General features: G+C 41.3%; 1 protein-coding gene across 1 annotated transcript; it reads right to left on the minus strand.

Moving 5' to 3' along the window:
- Positions 1 to 1,432: 1,432 nt before the first annotated feature.
- On the minus strand, positions 1,433 to 19,129 carry LOC110932467. The gene is made up of 3 exons (XM_022175799.1): positions 18,190 to 19,129; positions 17,702 to 18,063; positions 1,433 to 1,516 (listed from the first exon to the last, which is right to left on the minus strand). Exons 1-3 carry the CDS (start codon positions 19,127 to 19,129, stop codon positions 1,433 to 1,435), a joined length of 1,386 nt encoding a protein of 461 aa, XP_022031491.1.

A 19,129-nucleotide genomic window follows, 5' to 3' on the forward strand; every position in this document is an offset into this window, starting at 1 on the left:
AATAGAAAAATCAAAAATATTTTGTTGCATTCATGGGAAGTGAAATAAATGTTCGTGTTAAAGGGTTTGACTAACACATGTAAGGTGTCATAGCTGAAAAGACTAGGATCTACTGCGATATGTCGATAGGCTTGACGCTCAAAATGATAAAAGATACTAAGTGATACAAACAGAACGAACTATGTACCATGTGGGTAACATACTAATGGCGTATGATTTTACGGTCTTAAATCTTGCGTTGATAGATAGCCAACATCTGAGGTTTCGGGTCTTTATATTGTTGAATCACCCGGGGATATCTTGGCTGTCCTTCTGTTTAGAACTAAAATTGTACATGACCCCAGGAAAGAAAGTCACTTGGAATTAGCTCATTTCTATTTGAATGTCTGTATGTTGTCCCGATACACACAATTTTGATCTGATTCTGAAATCTTCTCTGAAAAAAGTCGTGTACCTCCTCTGCTGCATCCAGATATATGCTGACCTGGAGGTGCTAGGCAACGACAGCTTCTGCTGCATCCAGATACATGCTGACCTAGCTGTACGTTGTCGCGCTATAGATCTAATACACCCGAAAGAGGCCCTCAAGTGCCCAAAAGAAACCCAAGAAACCTATATCAAACTGAGAAAAACTCATTTGATCTGTATATTATACCATCTCTGCAAAAGATCTATTCTGTTCTCTTCTCAACCTACTCCCAGTTAAGATTTCAGAAATCTGGATTGAACTTGTGAAATATGTGGTAGGGAAGATACTTGCATGATAGAGTGTGCTGTTTATATTTCTGGGATTTGATTAGTATTTGTTTGGGTGTTCATTGTTAAGAAATCAAAACATGATAAAACAGATTATATGCAGACCTAGACACAGTCAGGGTATCTTAAAGGATGACATCAGTATACTCACCTGCTATGATGAATCGTTGTGCTTACCTTGATCGCGGGGGTATGCCTTGGAATGGGACAAACGGGTATAATAGTATAATATTACCTTAAGCATATCACGAAGTTGAAAAATTGAAAGTTGAGCGTTAAAGTTTAAGTGGACAAACATATTGGCAATCGCATGGACTGGTTTGATTAGGCTCGTACTGAAAAGTGTTCCTTAGTCTGCCTGAGAACGAATTTTGATCCCATTGAAATTTGTATAATTGTGTAATTCGTTTCTTTGTTTATTTATGTTTTAGTTTATATTATTAGTTTTTATAAAATCAAAAATCCAAAAATAGAGTGGTTATTTGTTTTCTTTGACTTAAAAATATAACCGTTCTTGAAGATTTGACTAATCATCATAAATTGAATGAAATTTGAATTGTGAAATCCGGGTACAAATACTTGGGTGTACTGAGTGTTCACGTGGTATTTCCCTCTGTTGCACAAAATTGTTTGCTTATGAATTTCTGAGTATGTGCAGAATTTAAAAAAAAAAAACTTAAATCAAGAAACAGGGGTTGTTGAAGATTAAGATGCTGTTGGTTGCTGACAAAGCTTGAAGCATCAGAATAGCAAGATGTACCTGAGTCAGAAGAACCAGATACAAGTCATCGTCTGACAGTGATAGTACATGTGAAGAAGTACCTGTGAACCTGCTTGAAATAGAAGACATTGACAAAGAAAAGAGTTGCTGAGAATCCTCCGCTTGCATTCTTTTCAACAAGTTTTTCAAGCAAAGCTGATCGTGATTAAGAAGAACAACGAGCCCAAGTTTGAAGATTAATAGATAAAGCATCTTCCCACGGATTCATGATGAAGACAACAGTTTGATAAAGACAGCATAAACCTAGGGGGATATTGTAAGGCCCTATAATGGTGTAGGTTTACGCCTATCTTTATCAAACACAATTATAGGCTATTGGGCTTAGCCTTGTAGTGGGTTAGATAGTAATGGAATAAGCCATGTGGGCTAATTAGTGATTTGGGCTCTTGATTGGTTAGTAATATTGTGCATTGGGCTTGGCCCAACTTGTAACTAGGCCACCCTATGTAACTATAAATAGGGTGAGCCTAGGTCATTATTAGGTTAGACAATTTTGAGACATTTTTAGAGAGGTTCTTCATATTTTTTGATTTCTGTGTTGGTGTACCAGACGGTTCTCTAGAAACCGTGTGCACTTTGGTTATAAGAGATTGACTGTTCTTGTTCTTAACACTTTTCTCAGTATTCCGCGCTTTGATTAGTGTTTGATATCCAATTGTAGTGATTCTGGACTTACAGGTCGGGCTACCATCAGCTGAAGGTCCGAGATGAAGACGTACACAAAACAGCATTTAGGACTCGCTACGGTCACTACGAGTTCCTAGTGATACCTTTTGGGCTCACAAATGCACCGGCTGCGTTCATGGATCTCATGAATCGCGTCTGCAAGCCGTATTTAGACAAATTCGTCATCGTATTCATCGACGACATTCTTATCTATTCAAAGAACAAAGCTGACCATGAGAAACACCTACGATGTATTCTTAAATTGCTGCATCGTGAGAAACTCTATGCCAAATTCTCTAAATGTGAATTCTGGCTACGAGAAGTCCAATTTCTTGGACATGTCGTAAGCGAGCGTGGTATCCAGGTGGATCCCGCAAAGGTAGAGGCGGTCATGAACTGGCAAGAGCCAAAGACGCCCACAGAGATCCGTAGTTTCCTGGGGTTGGCAGGATACTACAGAAGATTCATTGAGAATTTCAAGGATTGCTGCGCCCTTAACTTCTCTAACCAAGAAGAAGGAAAAGTTTATTTGGGGCCCTAAGCAGCAAGAATCCTTTGATATTTTAAAACAAAGGCTGAGCAACGCTCCTGTGTTGACGCTACCGGAAGGTACAGAAGAGTTCGTAGTTTACTGCGACGCGTCACACACTGGCATGGGGTGTGTGCTCATGCAGAAAGGCAAGGTGATTGCCTATGCTTCACGACAGTTAAAGGTGCACGAAAAGAATTACACCACCCATGACTTGGAGTTGGGTGCCGTTGTATTCGCACTAAAACTGTGGAGGCATTATCTATACGAAATCAAGTTTGTGATCTATTCAGATCACAAGAGCCTTCAACATTTATTCAATCAGAAGGAGCTAAACATGAGGCAACGCCGTTGGATGGAAACCTTAAATGATTATGACTGTGAGATCATATACCATCCCGGCAAGGCGAATGTAGTCGCTGATGCCCTGAGCCGGAAAGAAAGGATGAAACCCATCCGAATCAATGCTAAGAGCATTGAAGTCAAGAATAACTTGATCGAAAGGATATTGGCTGCACAGCGAGAGGCTGTGTTAGAAGCTAATTATCCTAAGGAAAGGTTAGGAGTAACTGAGGAGCAGTTAACTCTTCACAAGGATGGACTTTTGAGATTGAATGGGCGGATATGGGTTCCTATTTATGGAGGACTACGAGATGTTATCCTCCAGAAAGCCCATAGTTCCAAATATTCTGTCCATCCTGGAGCAGGTAAAATGTATCAGGATTTAAAGGCAAACTATTGGTGGATAGGCTTGAAAAAGTCTGTAGCCGCTTATGTAGCCAAATGCTTGACTTGTGCGCAAGTCAAGGCTGAGCATCAAAAGCCATCTGGCCTGCTACAACAGCCTGAACTTCCTGAATGGAAATGGGAGTGTGTAACTATGGATTTTATCACCAAGTTACCAAAAACGAGCAAAGAAAACGACACAATATGGGTTATAGTCGATCGACTGACTAAGTCAGCTCATTTCTTACCCATTAAGGAGACTTATAGCTCCGATACATTGGCCCAGTTATATGTTGATAAGATTGTCGCCTTAAATGGCATACCTGTGTCTATTATCTCTGATCGAGATACTAGATACACGTCTCATTTCTGGAAGAGTTTCCAACAATCTTTGGGCACACGTTTGAACTTTAGTATGGCTTACCATCCTCAGACAGACGGCCAGAGTGAGCGTACTATTCAAACGTTAGAAGACATGTTGCGAGCATGTGCTATCGATTTAGGTGGTAATTGGGATAAGAACCTACCCCTAATCGAATTCTCCTACAACAATAGCTACCATACCAGCATAAAGGCTGCGCCTTTCGAGGCATTATACGGAAGGAAGTGTAGATCGCCTGTTTGTTGGGCGGAAGTGGGAGAGGTCCAATTATCTGGACCAGAGATAGTTTTCGAAACAACGGACAAGATTGTCCAGATTCGGGAACGTCTCAAGGCTGCCCGTGATAGGCAGAAAAGCTACGCTGATCCAAAGCGTAAGGATTTTCACTTCGAGGTAGGTGAAAAAGTGCTACTAAAAGTATGACCCTGGAAGGGGGTGATGCGTTTCGGTAAGAAGGGTAAACTGAGCCCGAGATACATAGGACCTTTCGAGGTTATCGAACGTGTCAGGTCAGTTGCCTATAAATTGAACTTACCAGAAGAGCTCAATGGAATTCACAATGTGTTCCACATCTGCAATCTAAAGAAGTGCTTCGCTGATGAATCATTGGTGATCCCACACACAGATGTGCATATAGATGAGAGCTTGAAGTTTGTGGAGAAGCCTTTGTCGATTGAAGACCGACAGTTGAAAAAGCTCCGAAGAAAACATGTGCCAATAGTTAAGGTTAAATGGGATGCCCGGAGAGGTCCCGAATTCACGTGGGAAGTTGAATCCACGATGAAAGAGAAATATCCCTATTTGTTTGAGTAAATCTCGGGTCGAGATTTATTTTAAGGGGGTGAGGATGTAACACCTCGAAATTTTGTGTCCAATAATGTATTGACACGTGTCTTGAGTTTACACATGGCATTTAATATTAAATAAAGGACTAATGTTGACAAACCTTGAAAGTATGTAAATTCGAGGGTTATAAATGTCAAACAAGGGTAAGTATACTGTATAGCAACCCTAAACGATGCTAGTACCTTCAAACGAATAAATCATGGATCGTACGGAAGCGAAACGCAGAAGAAAGTGAGAGATTACAAGCTACAGGGGTTAACTGTGTCAACATGTTTAATTATACCTCTGAGTGACCCTTTGACGTACCCGAGGCTTTGTAACAGTAAAATACACTCACTAGAATATACTGTATATATTCCGCGAAGTTCCGTTTTAAAACGAGAAAGTTATGATCAAATTCGTACGAGAAGGGTTAAAAGCGTCAACAATGAAAGTTAAGGCTTTCTGAATAACTAACAAGATAACCGGGGACTTAACAATGCGGGTAAATAACACGAGGCCCTTAGTTGTAAATAATCAAGGGCCAAATCGCAAAGTTACCCCTTCAAACCCGAAAGGTCAGGTTATTAATTACCAAAGATTTCGTTATTAATTGCAAAGATTTCGCAATGATTATAAAAGATTTAGAAATCTTGAAAATTTAACCTAACGCGGGCCGCGTAAGAGATATGGTTAAGTTAACGCGGGCCGCGAGCCATCTGTTTATACGCATCCTGATATTAGAACTCAGGCGACCCGCGACCAAGATACATGAAACCTTAACACGGGCCGCGTGGGACATACAGATGCAGAATGTATGGGCAGATTCAATGATTTGGCTTCAAAACGAAATTGTGAACAATCAATGAAGCATGGGTGCCCCCTACTCGACCCATAGAACTCTAGGCCACCTGCCCATCATCCATACTCACTTGTAGGCTGAGTTGTAAGGATCTAAAGGCCTTTCTTTCACTATAAATAGGCTACATTGTGCATATGTTCACCACACCTCAAAACACACCTCCTGCTCATTTCTGAAGCTCCCAAGTCTTCTTCTAGCATTCCTAAGTTGTGCACAAGTCTCTGTAAGTAAGCCAAACCTTCTGTGACTTTGTTTTTGCTTAGTTTAGCCTAAAAGTCAATCCGTCGTAACTAACGATTGACTTTGAGATAAATCACGAATGGTCCAGTGAATTGTCGAATCAAAAGTAGTTATGTGTTGGTGTTTATGTGGATAATAAACCTCTGAAAGGGTTCCCCCTGATCACCACTCTAACTAATTCAAATGGCGAGTCAAACGTGCACTTAAAAAGTCAACAGAAAGCCATTTTGCGATTTTGTACATAATCTGTAATGTATATGCTATGAAACCTGTTTTGATGATCATAAAACATGATAATAAGTATATAAACTCGTCTAAGCATGTTTGATCCGACCATTTGCTATATTGACCCGGTTCGGAGCCGAATGTCGCAAAAGTTTGACTTTTGCTTTGACTTCAGTTCTGACCCGTTTTAATACAATGTAGATATGCCTTAGGACTCTCTTAGGACCAGGTCACGTGATGGTGTCACCCTCTGTGACCGGTTCGTTGTTTCTCCGAGTCTTTTACGCATTTCCGTTAATTACTTAAAAGTTGACCATAACGCCTTTTTAAAATAAAACGAGTATTTCGGACACGTGAAGGGACCATAACCTTGCTTACTAAATTCTAAGCATGTCCCTAAAGTTTCACGCCAATCCGAGGTCTAGAATGGGAGTTATGCTAAATAGCGCATTTATAAGAAACTTTTGTAATAAACGGCGCAATTAGCATAACGCCTACCTAAACCAAGATTTCGTCACCAAAAATTTTACTCACTGTAGTAAAATAATATTTTGGGATTTTTAAAGATTTTTAATTAATTTTAACCTGCTCATAACCTGCGGTTATGGCTACGGTTCGGTAAATACCGAATATGCCCTTTTCGGCCAAAACTCGAGTTCTACAAGGTCTTTTGACCCGATTCCAGTTGCTACTGATTTTAATTAATAAATAAAGTATTTTACACTTATTAAACTGATCGGGAAACTCAGGTTTTCTGTAGAACTCAGAAAGCCCTTTTAAAGTCTTTAAAATGACCGGAAAACCCCTACGGGGCGTATAATAAACTAAAACTCGTTACGGGCATTATGGAAGGTATCCTACTGATACCACAACCTCTTTAAAGAATATTAACTTAGGGAATCAGTGTAGGACTCCCACGGATACCCGTTGCGCCTATTGCGCGCACGGTTCGGCTTATGTAACTAGTTTACATAAATTAGCCGATACGGGTCAAACCATATCATTTTGACCCCAAGATTCAGAATGTGAATATTAAACCCGCTTAAAACAAGTCTCCGAACTTGTTGGGTCAGAATCACATTCCATTCTCGGTTTTCGCCTTTCACGCGATTAAACCGTATCTATCCCTCGAAACTAACCGGTCTAGGCTACGGCTAATATAAAGACCCGTTAGGATTCTAATAGGTTATTTTAAAACCTTCGTTCCAGAATAGGAGCCCCAGTAAAAGATATCTGTGATTTAACCGATTAAGGACAATACTTGCAAAGGTAAATACTTTTAACTTATTTTCCCTTACACGGGCTTGGTTACGGTATATAAAATACCGCTTGATTGAGCATCAAATCTTCCATCGCTTAGGTGGTTAATTGAATAATTTGATCGGCTCATTTAAACAGTCTTGTTACTTAAAAGCCTTTGGGGGGTTAATGACCATGTCCCGGATATCCTAGGCATCATTTTACGAAATGGCCACGACCTCGACACCCGGGTGTAGGCGTACACCCGGTATTATGTCTATATTATGAAAGACGTAGCCGTTGGTTTACCCACCACGGTTTTACGCAAAGTGGTGTGTCTATTGATCTTTAACCCGGACTAGATCTGGGCTACTGAACGCATAAAAGGAACATGTAATTCGTTCACAAGATTATAATTTTAAATAATTCTCCCAAGTTATAAAAGAGTTTGTGCCTCGTGCATTCAAATCAATTTTAAATAAACATTTTACAAAAGTGTCGGTTGAATGTATTTACCAGTGTAAACTGACGTATTTTCCCCAAAAAGATTAAGTGCAGGTACTACACGAAATCGGCTGGCAATAGCTCCTTAGCATCTTAAGAAGTCTCGCAAGCTTGATGTCTTATCTGTTGAACAACATTTTTATTTATTGTTGATCCCTCCTGTGGATACTATTCAACTATATGTGATACACTCGATATTACAATAAATGGTTGGATAATATTTATCTTTATGCTTCCGCTGTGCATTTATATATTGTGGTTTGACTATATTGTTGCCAACTACGTCGCGATAATCCCCCACCGGGCCCACCGGTGATACACGTGGAAATCGGGGTGTGACAGGTTGGTATCAGAGCCAACATTGAGTGAATTAAACACTATCCTAATGTGTTTAATCTCAGTGACACAATTGCACATACTTGAGTCTAGACAAGAACTTAGGACAAATTCGAATTATTATTCCAAGTTTGTCTTTTCTTTTATTATGGTATTTAAAGTTTTAAAAAGCAGGAAATATGCCGCCAGTGATTTTCCGAGGAAAAGGAAGGGGAAGAAGAGGCAGAGGAGAGATCGTTACTCACAACGATCACGAAGCTGGACCTTCAAATACACGAGCTCCTTCGACCACAAGGAGTGAAGAACCGCAAAGGCGAAGAGACCTTTATGAACCTGCAAGGCATTCCACCTCGCATAGCTCGACGCCATCATACCGGCACTCATTCGGGCCAAATTCCGAAAATGATCCCAACAACCCGCAACCCTCCTACATACCTCTACAGCGTTCGGTATCACACTGAAATTTTGACGACCCTACTCCATACTTCAGAGGTCAGTTTAATCCAGCTGACTACATCCAGGAACCTTCAGGCTTTGTTCCGTTAGGACCACAAGATTACTTCTCCGAAGATCATATGGACGAGGATACTGATCCGACAGAACCTGCTCGTGGTACGCCCACGCATCCAATAGAAATCTCTGATGGGTCATCCTTTCATGGTACACCCTATCAGGGACCAGATAGCTTCATGGCGTTGTTTAATCAACACGAGTGGTACCACACGCCACAGACATCACAACAGCCGCAACATCCGCGAGATCCCTCCGAGGATTCACGTTTCGTGGCAGTTACGCCACCACCTCCGCCACCGGTACAGCCAGTAATGCCTGAGCCGCTAAGGCGTAGGAGGACAAATGCTCGTATGTCCACCCGAGGAGGGGAATTCCACTTCAGCACCCCTCGACACTCTAGTAGTAGCCACTACCCGCCACTCCAAGAAGAAGGACCTTCAAGTCCTGTACAGGAGGCGAACTCCGCACCAGCTGCACCAACTTCGCCACCATTTGGGTATGACCACCCAATACCTGCATACATGGGTCCGTCGGCTTACAACCCGTTCGAACCGTCATCACAAGCACATTACAACTACAACTATGAGCGCGACCCATATGTGGTAGCGGCTAAGTATAATGCCCGCTATCCCGACGGAGCTCTTGGAAACATGGGAGTACCGGACTACTCAGCTCATGGGTATCCAGCACCTCCCAAACCTCCAGTTCCGCAACAGGCGCCACAACCACGTTTCTCTCCTCCCGAACAAAGAGAAATATCCCTATTTGTTTGAGTAAATCTCGGGTCGAGATTTATTTTAAGGGGGTGAGGATGTAACACCTCGAAATTTTGTGTCCAATAATGTATTGACACGTGTCTTGAGTTTACACGTGGCATTTAATATTAAATAAAGGACTAATGTTGACAAACCTTGAAAGTATGTAAATTCGAGGGTTATAAATGTCAAACAAGGGTAAGTATACTGTATAGCAACCCTAAACGATGCTAGTACCTTCAAACGAATAAATCATGGATCGTACGGAAGCGAAACGCAGAAGAAAGTGAGAGATTACAAGCTACAGGGGTTAACTGTGTCAACATGTTTAATTATACCTCTGAGTGACCCTTTGACGTACCCGAGGCTTTGTAACAGTAAAATACACTCACTAGAATATACTGTATATATTCCGCGAAGTTCCGTTTTAAAACGAGAAAGTTATGATCAAATTCGTACGAGAAGGGTTAAAAGCGTCAACAATGAAAGTTAAGGCTTTCTGAATAACTAACAAGATAACCGGGGACTTAACAATGCGGGTAAATAACACGAGGCCCTTAGTTGTAAATAATCAAGGGCCAAATCGCAAAGTTACCCCTTCAAACCCGAAAGGTCAGGTTATTAATTACCAAAGATTTCGTTATTAATTGCAAAGATTTCGCAATGATTATAAAAGATTTAGAAATCTTGAAAATTTAACCTAACGCGGGCCGCGTAAGAGATATGGTTAAGTTAACGCGGGCCGCGAGCCATCTGTTTATACGCATCCTGATATTAGAACTCAGGCGACCCGCGACCAAGATACATGAAACCTTAACACGGGCCGCGTGGGACATACAGATGCAGAATGTATGGGCAGATTCAATGATTTGGCTTCAAAACGAAATTGTGAACAATCAATGAAGCATGGGTGCCCCCTACTCGACCCATAGCACTCTAGGCCACCTGCCCATCATCCATACTCACTTGTAGGCTGAGTTGTAAGGATCTAAAGGCCTTTCTTTCACTATAAATAGGCTACATTGTGCATATGTTCACCACACCTCAAAACACACCTCCTGCTCATTTCTGAAGCTCCCAAGTCTTCTTCTAGCATTTCTAAGTCGTGCACAAGTCTCTGTAAGTAAGCCAAACCTTCTGTGACTTTGTTTTTGCTTAGTTTAGCCTAAAAGTCAATCCGTCGTAACTAACGATTGACTTTGAGATAAATCACGAATGGTCCAGTGAATTGTCGAATCAAAAGTAGTTATGTGTTGGTGTTTATGTGGATAATAAACCTCTGAAAGGGTTCCCCCTGATCACCACTCTAACTAATTCAAATGGCGAGTCAAACGTGCACTTAAAAAGTCAACAGAAAGCCATTTTGCGATTTTGTACATAATCTGTAATGTATATGCTATGAAACCTGTTTTGATGATCATAAAACATGATAATAAGTATATAAACTCGTCTAAGCATGTTTGATCCGACCATTTGCTATATTGACCCGGTTCGGAGCCGAATGTCGCAAAAGTTTGACTTTTGCTTTGACTTCAGTTCTGACCCGTTTTAATACAATGTAGATATGCCTTAGGACTCTCTTAGGACCAGGTCACGTGATGGTGTCACCCTCTGTGACCGGTTCGTTGTTTGTCCGAGTCTTTTACGCATTTCCGTTAATTACTTAAAAGTTGACCATAACGCCTTTTTAAAATAAAACGAGTATTTCGGACACGTGAAGGGACCATAACCTTGCTTACTAAATTCTAAGCATGTCCCTAAAGTTTCACGCCAATCCGAGGTCTAGAATGGGAGTTATGCTAAATAGCGCATTTATAAGAAACTTTTGTAATAAACGGCACAATTAGCATAACGCCTACCTAAACCAAGATTTTGTCACCAAAACTATTACTCACTATAGTAAAATAATATTTTGGGATTTTTAAAGATTTTTAATTAATTTTAACCTGCTCATAACCTGCGGTTATGGCTACGGTTCGGTAAATACCGAATATGCCCTTTTCGGCCAAAACTCGAGTTCTACAAGGTCTTTTGACCCGATTCCAGTTGCTACTGATTTTAATTAATAAATAAAGTATTTACACTTATTAAACTGATCGGGAAACTCAGGTTTCCTGTAGAACTCAGAAATTCCTTTTAAAGTCTTTAAAATGACCGGAAAACCCCTACGGGGCGTATAATAAACTAAAACTCGTTACGGGCATTATGGAAGGTATCCTACTGATACCACAACCTCTTTAAAGTATATTAACTTAGGGAATCAGTGTAGGACTCCCACGAATAAATCATGGATCGTACGGAAGCGAAACGCAGAAGAAAGTGAGAGATTACAAGCTACAGGGGTTAACTGTGTCAACATGTTTAATTATACCTCTGAGTGACCCTTTGACGTACCCGAGGCTTTGTAACAGTAAAATACACTCACTAGAATATACTGTATATATTCCGCGAAGTTCCGTTTTAAAACGAGAAAGTTATGATCAAATTCGTACGAGAAGGGTTAAAAGCGTCAACAATGAAAGTTAAGGCTTTCTGAATAACTAACAAGATAACCGGGGACTTAACAATGCGGGTAAATAACACGAGGCCCTTAGTTGTAAATAATCAAGGGCCAAATCGCAAAGTTACCCCTTCAAACCCGAAAGGTCAGGTTATTAATTACCAAAGATTTCGTTATTAATTGCAAAGATTTCGCAATGATTATAAAAGATTTAGAAATCTTGAAAATTTAACCTAACGCGGGCCGCGTAAGAGATATGGTTAAGTTAACGCGGGCCGCGAGCCATCTGTTTATACGCATCCTGATATTAGAACTCAGGCGACCCGCGACCAAGATACATGAAACCTTAACACGGGCCGCGTGGGACATACAGATGCAGAATGTATGGGCAGATTCAATGATTTGGCTTCAAAACGAAATTGTGAACAATCAATGAAGCATGGGTGCCCCCTACTCGACCCATAGCACTCTAGGCCACCTGCCCATCATCCATACTCACTTGTAGGCTGAGTTGTAAGGATCTAAAGGCCTTTCTTTCACTATAAATAGGCTACATTGTGCATATGTTCACCACACCTCAAAACACACCTCCTGCTCATTTCTGAAGCTCCCAAGTCTTCTTCTAGCATTTCTAAGTCGTGCACAAGTCTCTGTAAGTAAGCCAAACCTTCTGTGACTTTGTTTTTGCTTAGTTTAGCCTAAAAGTCAATCCGTCGTAACTAACGATTGACTTTGAGATAAATCACGAATGGTCCAGTGAATTGTCGAATCAAAAGTAGTTATGTGTTGGTGTTTATGTGGATAATAAACCTCTGAAAGGGTTCCCCCTGATCACCACTCTAACTAATTCAAATGGCGAGTCAAACGTGCACTTAAAAAGTCAACAGAAAGCCATTTTGCGATTTTGTACATAATCTGTAATGTATATGCTATGAAACCTGTTTTGATGATCATAAAACATGATAATAAGTATATAAACTCGTCTAAGCATGTTTGATCCGACCATTTGCTATATTGACCCGGTTCGGAGCCGAATGTCGCAAAAGTTTGACTTTTGCTTTGACTTCAGTTCTGACCCGTTTTAATACAATGTAGATATGCCTTAGGACTCTCTTAGGACCAGGTCACGTGATGGTGTCACCCTCTGTGACCGGTTCGTTGTTTGTCCGAGTCTTTTACGCATTTCCGTTAATTACTTAAAAGTTGACCATAACGCCTTTTTAAAATAAAACGAGTATTTCGGACACGTGAAGGGACCATAACCTTGCTTACTAAATTCTAAGCATGTCCCTAAAGTTTCACGCCAATCCGAGGTCTAGAATGGGAGTTATGCTAAATAGCGCATTTATAAGAAACTTTTGTAATAAACGGCACAATTAGCATAACGCCTACCTAAACCAAGATTTTGTCACCAAAACTATTACTCACTATAGTAAAATAATATTTTGGGATTTTTAAAGATTTTTAATTAATTTTAACCTGCTCATAACCTGCGGTTATGGCTACGGTTCGGTAAATACCGAATATGCCCTTTTCGGCCAAAACTCGAGTTCTACAAGGTCTTTTGACCCGATTCCAGTTGCTACTGATTTTAATTAATAAATAAAGTATTTACACTTATTAAACTGATCGGGAAACTCAGGTTTCCTGTAGAACTCAGAAATCCCTTTTAAAGTCTTTAAAATGACCGGAAAACCCCTACGGGGCGTATAATAAACTAAAACTCGTTACGGGCATTATGGAAGGTATCCTACTGATACCACAACCTCTTTAAAGTATATTAACTTAGGGAATCAGTGTAGGACTCCCACGGATACCCGTTGCGCCTATTGCGCGCACGGTTCGGCTTATGTAACTAGTTTACATAAATTAGCCGATACGGGTCAAACCATATCATTTTGACCCAAGATTCAGAATGTGAATATTAAACCCGCTTAAAAAAAGTCTCCGAACTTGTTGGGTCAGAATCACATTCCATTCTCGGTTTTCGCCTTTCACGCGATTAAACCGTATCTATCCCTCGAAACTAACCGGTCTAGGCTACGGCTAATATAAAGACCCGTTAGGATTCTAATAGGTTATTTTAAAACCTTCGTTCCAGAATAGGAGCCCCAGTAAAAGATATCTGTGATTTAACCGATTAAGGACAATACTTGCAAAGGTAAATACTTTTAACTTATTTTCCCTTACACGGGCTTGGGTTACGGTATATAAAATACCGCTTGATTGAGCATCAAATCTTCCATCGCTTAGGTGGTTAATTGAATAATTTGATCGGCTCATTTAAACAGTCTTGTTACTTAAAAGCCTTTGGGGGGTTAATGACCATGTCCCGGATATCCTAGGCATCATTTTACGAAATGGCCACGACCTCGACACCCGGGTGTAGGCGTACACCCGGTATTATGTCTATATTATGAAAGACGTAGCCGTTGGTTTACCCACCACGGTTTTACGCAAAGTGGTGTGTCTATTGATCTTTAACCCGGACTAGATCCGGGCTACTGAACGCATAAAAGGAACATGTAATTCGTTCACAAGATTATAATTTTAAATAATTCTCCCAAGTTATAAAAGAGTTTGTGCCTCGTGCATTCAAATCAATTTTAAATAAACATTTTACAAAAGTGTCGGTTGAATGTATTTACCAGTGTAAACTGACGTATTTTCCCCAAAAAGATTAAGTGCAGGTACTACACGAAATCGGCTGGCAATAGCTCCTTAGCATCTTAAGAAGTCTCGCAAGCTTGATGTCTTATCTGTTGAACAACATTTTTATTTATTTTTGATCCCTCCTGTGGATACTATTCAACTATATGTGATACACTCGATATTACAATAAATGGTTGGATAATATTTATCTTTATGCTTCCGCTGTGCATTTATATATTGTGGTTTGACTATATTGTTGCCAACTACGTCACGATAATCCCCCACCGGGCCCACCGGTGATACACGTGGAAATCGGGGTGTGACACATACTCTCCCGGATCGAGTCTTCAACCCGTTCTTTCCATCCGACAAATCTTTTAACTGGCTGATTATTCTTTCCTTCTTCCAGTTCTCCTCTTTCACTACTTCTACTTGCGCTTCTCGGATACGTTCAAGTATACCCGAGGTCACCACAAGCTGCATCGACCTTACTCGTATTGGGACATAGTCCGCTTTTCTGCTCAGAGCATCCGCCACCACATTTGCCTTTCCGGAATGGTAGTGTATTTCACAGTCGAAATCCTTCACCGTTTCTAACCATCGCCTCTGTTGCATATTTAACTCTTTCTGATCGAAGAAGTATTTTAAGCTCTTGTGATCGGTGAATATGGTGCACTTTACCCCATATAAGTAGTGCCTCTATAACAACCCTAACGTAAACCGACACCCTCGTAATATTTTCCGACACCCTAAAAATATTTAAAATATCCCAATATGTCTCAAAATACACCCCATACGTGAAAACGGGCCCCAAATACCTTAAATATTAATAAAAATAATAAAAAATTGAATTTTAGGGGTTTAGGCGGGCCGCGTAAGCCACCCCTTAAGCTTACGCGGGCCGCGAGAGACCAAGAACGCGGCCACCCCAGGCCGACACGTGTCATCATCGTGTCGAGCCTACTAGATGACCCGGATCACCTACGTTGTTGACCAGCGTTGACGCGGGCCGCGTAGGCCTTCGCCTACATTTACACGGGCCGCGAGAAACCCAAGATCAGCCCCTATAAAAGGAGGCATCGGGCCTTCAGTCGAATTCGTTCAGTTTTCTTTTCTCAATCTAAAGTGTAGGCATTATACTCGGGTCTAATACCCCCCCCCCTAAATAGCGAGGTTCTGCTACGATGTAAGTATCATAACCCCTGGAGACGTATTAGATACTCTGCCCGATTGATCTAGGGTTCCGTAACGGCTGTCATGGTTCTGCCCGAGGTAGTCGTTGGAATGCCGTCTCGGGGAGGGTATTACTAATGTTAAATTGTGTTATTATACTAACACGCGTGCATTTGTGTAATTTATAGATTGTTATCAGGAAACCCTTACGGATAATCTAAGACAGCAATGTGAGTTTATCCGCTTTTTGTAAACCTTTTGTTAACTGTTTTTACAAAACCTCACATGATTAATTATATATTAAGCAGTTATTGAGTATTTGTAAGAATACAATTATCATAAGTATGTTGGGGTTTTGTATACAAAATTTGTTACCACCTGGTCAAGGAGTAACATTTCCACAAGTTGAGTATGACAGTACCATGGATGTTAGTTGTTATAAGTTGGAAACAAATGTAATTGCGAGATCGCCCTCAATGCTGTGTAATGGTTTTTATTAAACTTGATTAAACTGGGATTCACTCACCAGTATTTCCCACTGACAAAATGTTTTTAAAACGCATTTCAGGTAACAAAATGTGAAAGCCAAATAGAAGCCAGCGAGACAGCACTGAAGGCTTGGAAAAGTGGCAATAAAGTTACCTAAGAATAAAATAGATGTTTTTATTCAATAAAATAGGGTGTATCCCTATGAAAATGTGTGTATTAAAAACTTGGGTTTTACCCATGTGTTTAATGATATGGAAATGTGGTATTATACTCTGATAAAATATTTCCTAACTACGGTCCTGATAAAAAATTCTGCTGCCAAATTAGACAATAACAGGATACCACCGAAACTGGCTCACGGCCGCCCGCTCCCGGGATAGGGATCGGGGGTTGTGACAACCTCCATATTTTTAACGCAAATACCACCGCAACCAATTCGAGATCGTGCGTGGGATATTTCTTTTCATGTATCTTCAATTGCCTCGAGGCATAAGCTATAACTTTGCCTCGTTGCATCAAAATGCATCCGAGTCCCGATAATGAGGCATCCGAATAAACCACCAAGTCTTCGACCCCGTCCGGCAATGTTAATACCGGAGCTTGAGTTAACTTCTCTTTTAGCGTTTGAAACGCTCTTTCTTGTTCGACACCCCAATTGAACTTTTCTTCTTACCGGGTTAACTTAGTTAACAGTGATGCAATCTTGGAGAAGTCTTGAATAAATCTCCTGTAATATCCCGCGAGCCCTAAGAAACTTCTAATTTCCGAGGGGTTCTTCGGAGGATTCCACCTCGACACGGCCTCAATCTTTGACGGGTCTACTAGTATTCCGTTGGCACTTATGATGTGGCCAAGGAATTGCACCTCTCGTAACTAAAAGGCGCACTTTGAAAACTTCGCATACGGTCTTTCTCGTCTGAGTGTCTCTAACACCTCTTGTAAGTGATGTGCATGTTCAGCTTCACTTTTTTAGTATACCAGAATATCGTCAATAAACACGATTACCGATTTATCCAACATCGGCTTGCAAACCCGGTTCATGAGATCCATGAAAGCCGCGGGTGCATTTGTCAGCCCGAATGACATCACGAGGAACTCATAATGTCCGTATCTCGTGCGGAAAGCCGTCTTCGGTACATCCTCCTCATTGACCCTTAGTTGGTGATACCCCGATCTAAGGTCAATCTTTGAAAACCAGTTCGCACCTTGTAATTGGTCGAATAGATCGTCTATTCTCGGAAGCGGGTATCGATTCTTTACCGTGAGTTTATATAACTCTCGGTAATCGATAAACATATGCATGCTTCCGTCCTTCTTTTTCACGAATAGCACGGGTGCGCCCCAAGGAGACACACTCGGCCTTATGAATCCTTTATCGAGCAAGTCTTGAATCTGCGACATTAATTCTTGTAGTTCCGATGGTGCAAGTCGGTATGGTGCTTTTGCTACGGGTTTTGCGCCGGGAACCAATTCGATTCCGAACTCTACCTCCCGCTCGGGCGGTATCCCCGGTAGATCTTCCGGAAACACATCTTCGAAATCACGTACCACCGGTACGTCTCCTATCTTCAGTGACTCTTTCTCGGGCTCATTCGCATATATCATAAACGCCTTACATCCATGCTTCATGAGCTTGTAAGCTTTCAAAATCGAGCATATTATAGGGTTACCTCCTTTTTCGCCATAGATGGTGACGTGTTTTCCGCTCGGAGATGTTAGCTTTATCTCCTTATGAAAACACACGACCTTTGCGTGGTGCTGCGATAGCCAATCCATCCCAACAACTACTTGAAACTCCCCCATCGACATAGGGATTAGATCTATCAAGTATTCCTCATCATCGATGCTTAATTTGCAGCCTCGACAAACATCACAAACTATAAAACTTTTGTAGTCCCCTATTTCAACTTCTAAGGGCACAGATAATTTTGTCAATACAAATGAAGGATGTCGAATAAATCCATGTGAAATGAAGGATTTATTCGCACCCGTATCAAACAATACACGTGCGGGAATTGAGTTTATTGTGAATATACCTGAGACCACATCGGGTTCTGTCTTTGCTTCAGCCGCGGTAAGTTGGAAGGACCTAGCCTTCGCCTTTGGAGCTTCTGTTAGAGATTCTTTAACATCTCTATTTCCAACTAAGTCTGGGCATTCGGACTTTTTATATCCGGGCTGATAACATTTGTAGCAAACCGAGACTTTACCCGGGCATAGAGACGCCGTGTGCCCCATTTTACCGCATATGGGGCACGGTTTGTCTTTGAAACGGCACTCACCCTTGTGCCCTTTCCCACACACTTTACAACTTGGCGAACCGCCTTTAACATCCATCTTCTTTCCCGATTCCACAGTTTGAGATTTCTTGGTAGGGCTTGGATTCACATCTGGTGCCCTTCGCTCGCCCCTCTCAATCTGTTTCTTTAACTCGATTTCCCGCTCCTGGGCGGTGTTGATAATTTCTGTGAGGGTTTCATACGTTGAGGGAGTCATGAACTCCCGATATTCAGCACTCAGCATGTTGTAATAGTAGTATATCTTCTGCTCTTCCGTGGTGACCAACTCGTCACAGAATCTCAGCTTATCCATAAAGATACCCGTGATCTTATCGATTGTTTCACCCTTTTGTCTTAGCTGGATGAATTCTTCCTTGATCCTGTTAATAACCGCTTTGGGACTATGGTGTTTAAGGAATGGCACCTTAAACTCATCCCAAGTCATAATCCTCGTCGCTTCGGCTCCTATTTCCTTCTTTTTGTTGTCCCACCAATCTTTGGCTTGACCCCTCAACTGACCCGTTCCGTAAGCAACAAAGTCACTTACGTCACAATGGGTCCTTTCAAACACTCCTTCAACATCGCTTAACCATCTCTGGCATCTTATTGGGTCGCCCTCCCTGTTGTAGATTGGCGGTTTACACGCCATGAACTCTTTGTACGAACATCCTTTACGTTCTCCCAATTTCTCTTTCAT

The sequence above is a fragment of the Helianthus annuus genome, chromosome 3 (genome assembly GCF_002127325.2).
Source record: "Helianthus annuus cultivar XRQ/B chromosome 3, HanXRQr2.0-SUNRISE, whole genome shotgun sequence".
Classification (NCBI taxonomy): domain Eukaryota; kingdom Viridiplantae; phylum Streptophyta; class Magnoliopsida; order Asterales; family Asteraceae; genus Helianthus; species Helianthus annuus.

Excerpts from the sequence above, each read along its gene's own strand:
- LOC110932467 (XM_022175799.1), bottom strand. The coding sequence starts at position 19,129 with ATGAAAGAGAAATTGGGAGAACGTAAAGGATGTTCGTACAAAGAGTTC. Across the intron at positions 18,064-18,189 it reads AGAACCCGATGTGGTCTCAG|AAGTTGAAATAGGGGACTAC; the intron begins GTATATTCACAA and ends CTGTGCCCTTAG. Across the intron at positions 1,517-17,701 it reads AGATAGGAGACGTACCGGTG|GTACATCTTGCTATTCTGAT; the intron begins GTACGTGATTTC and ends CTTCTGACTCAG.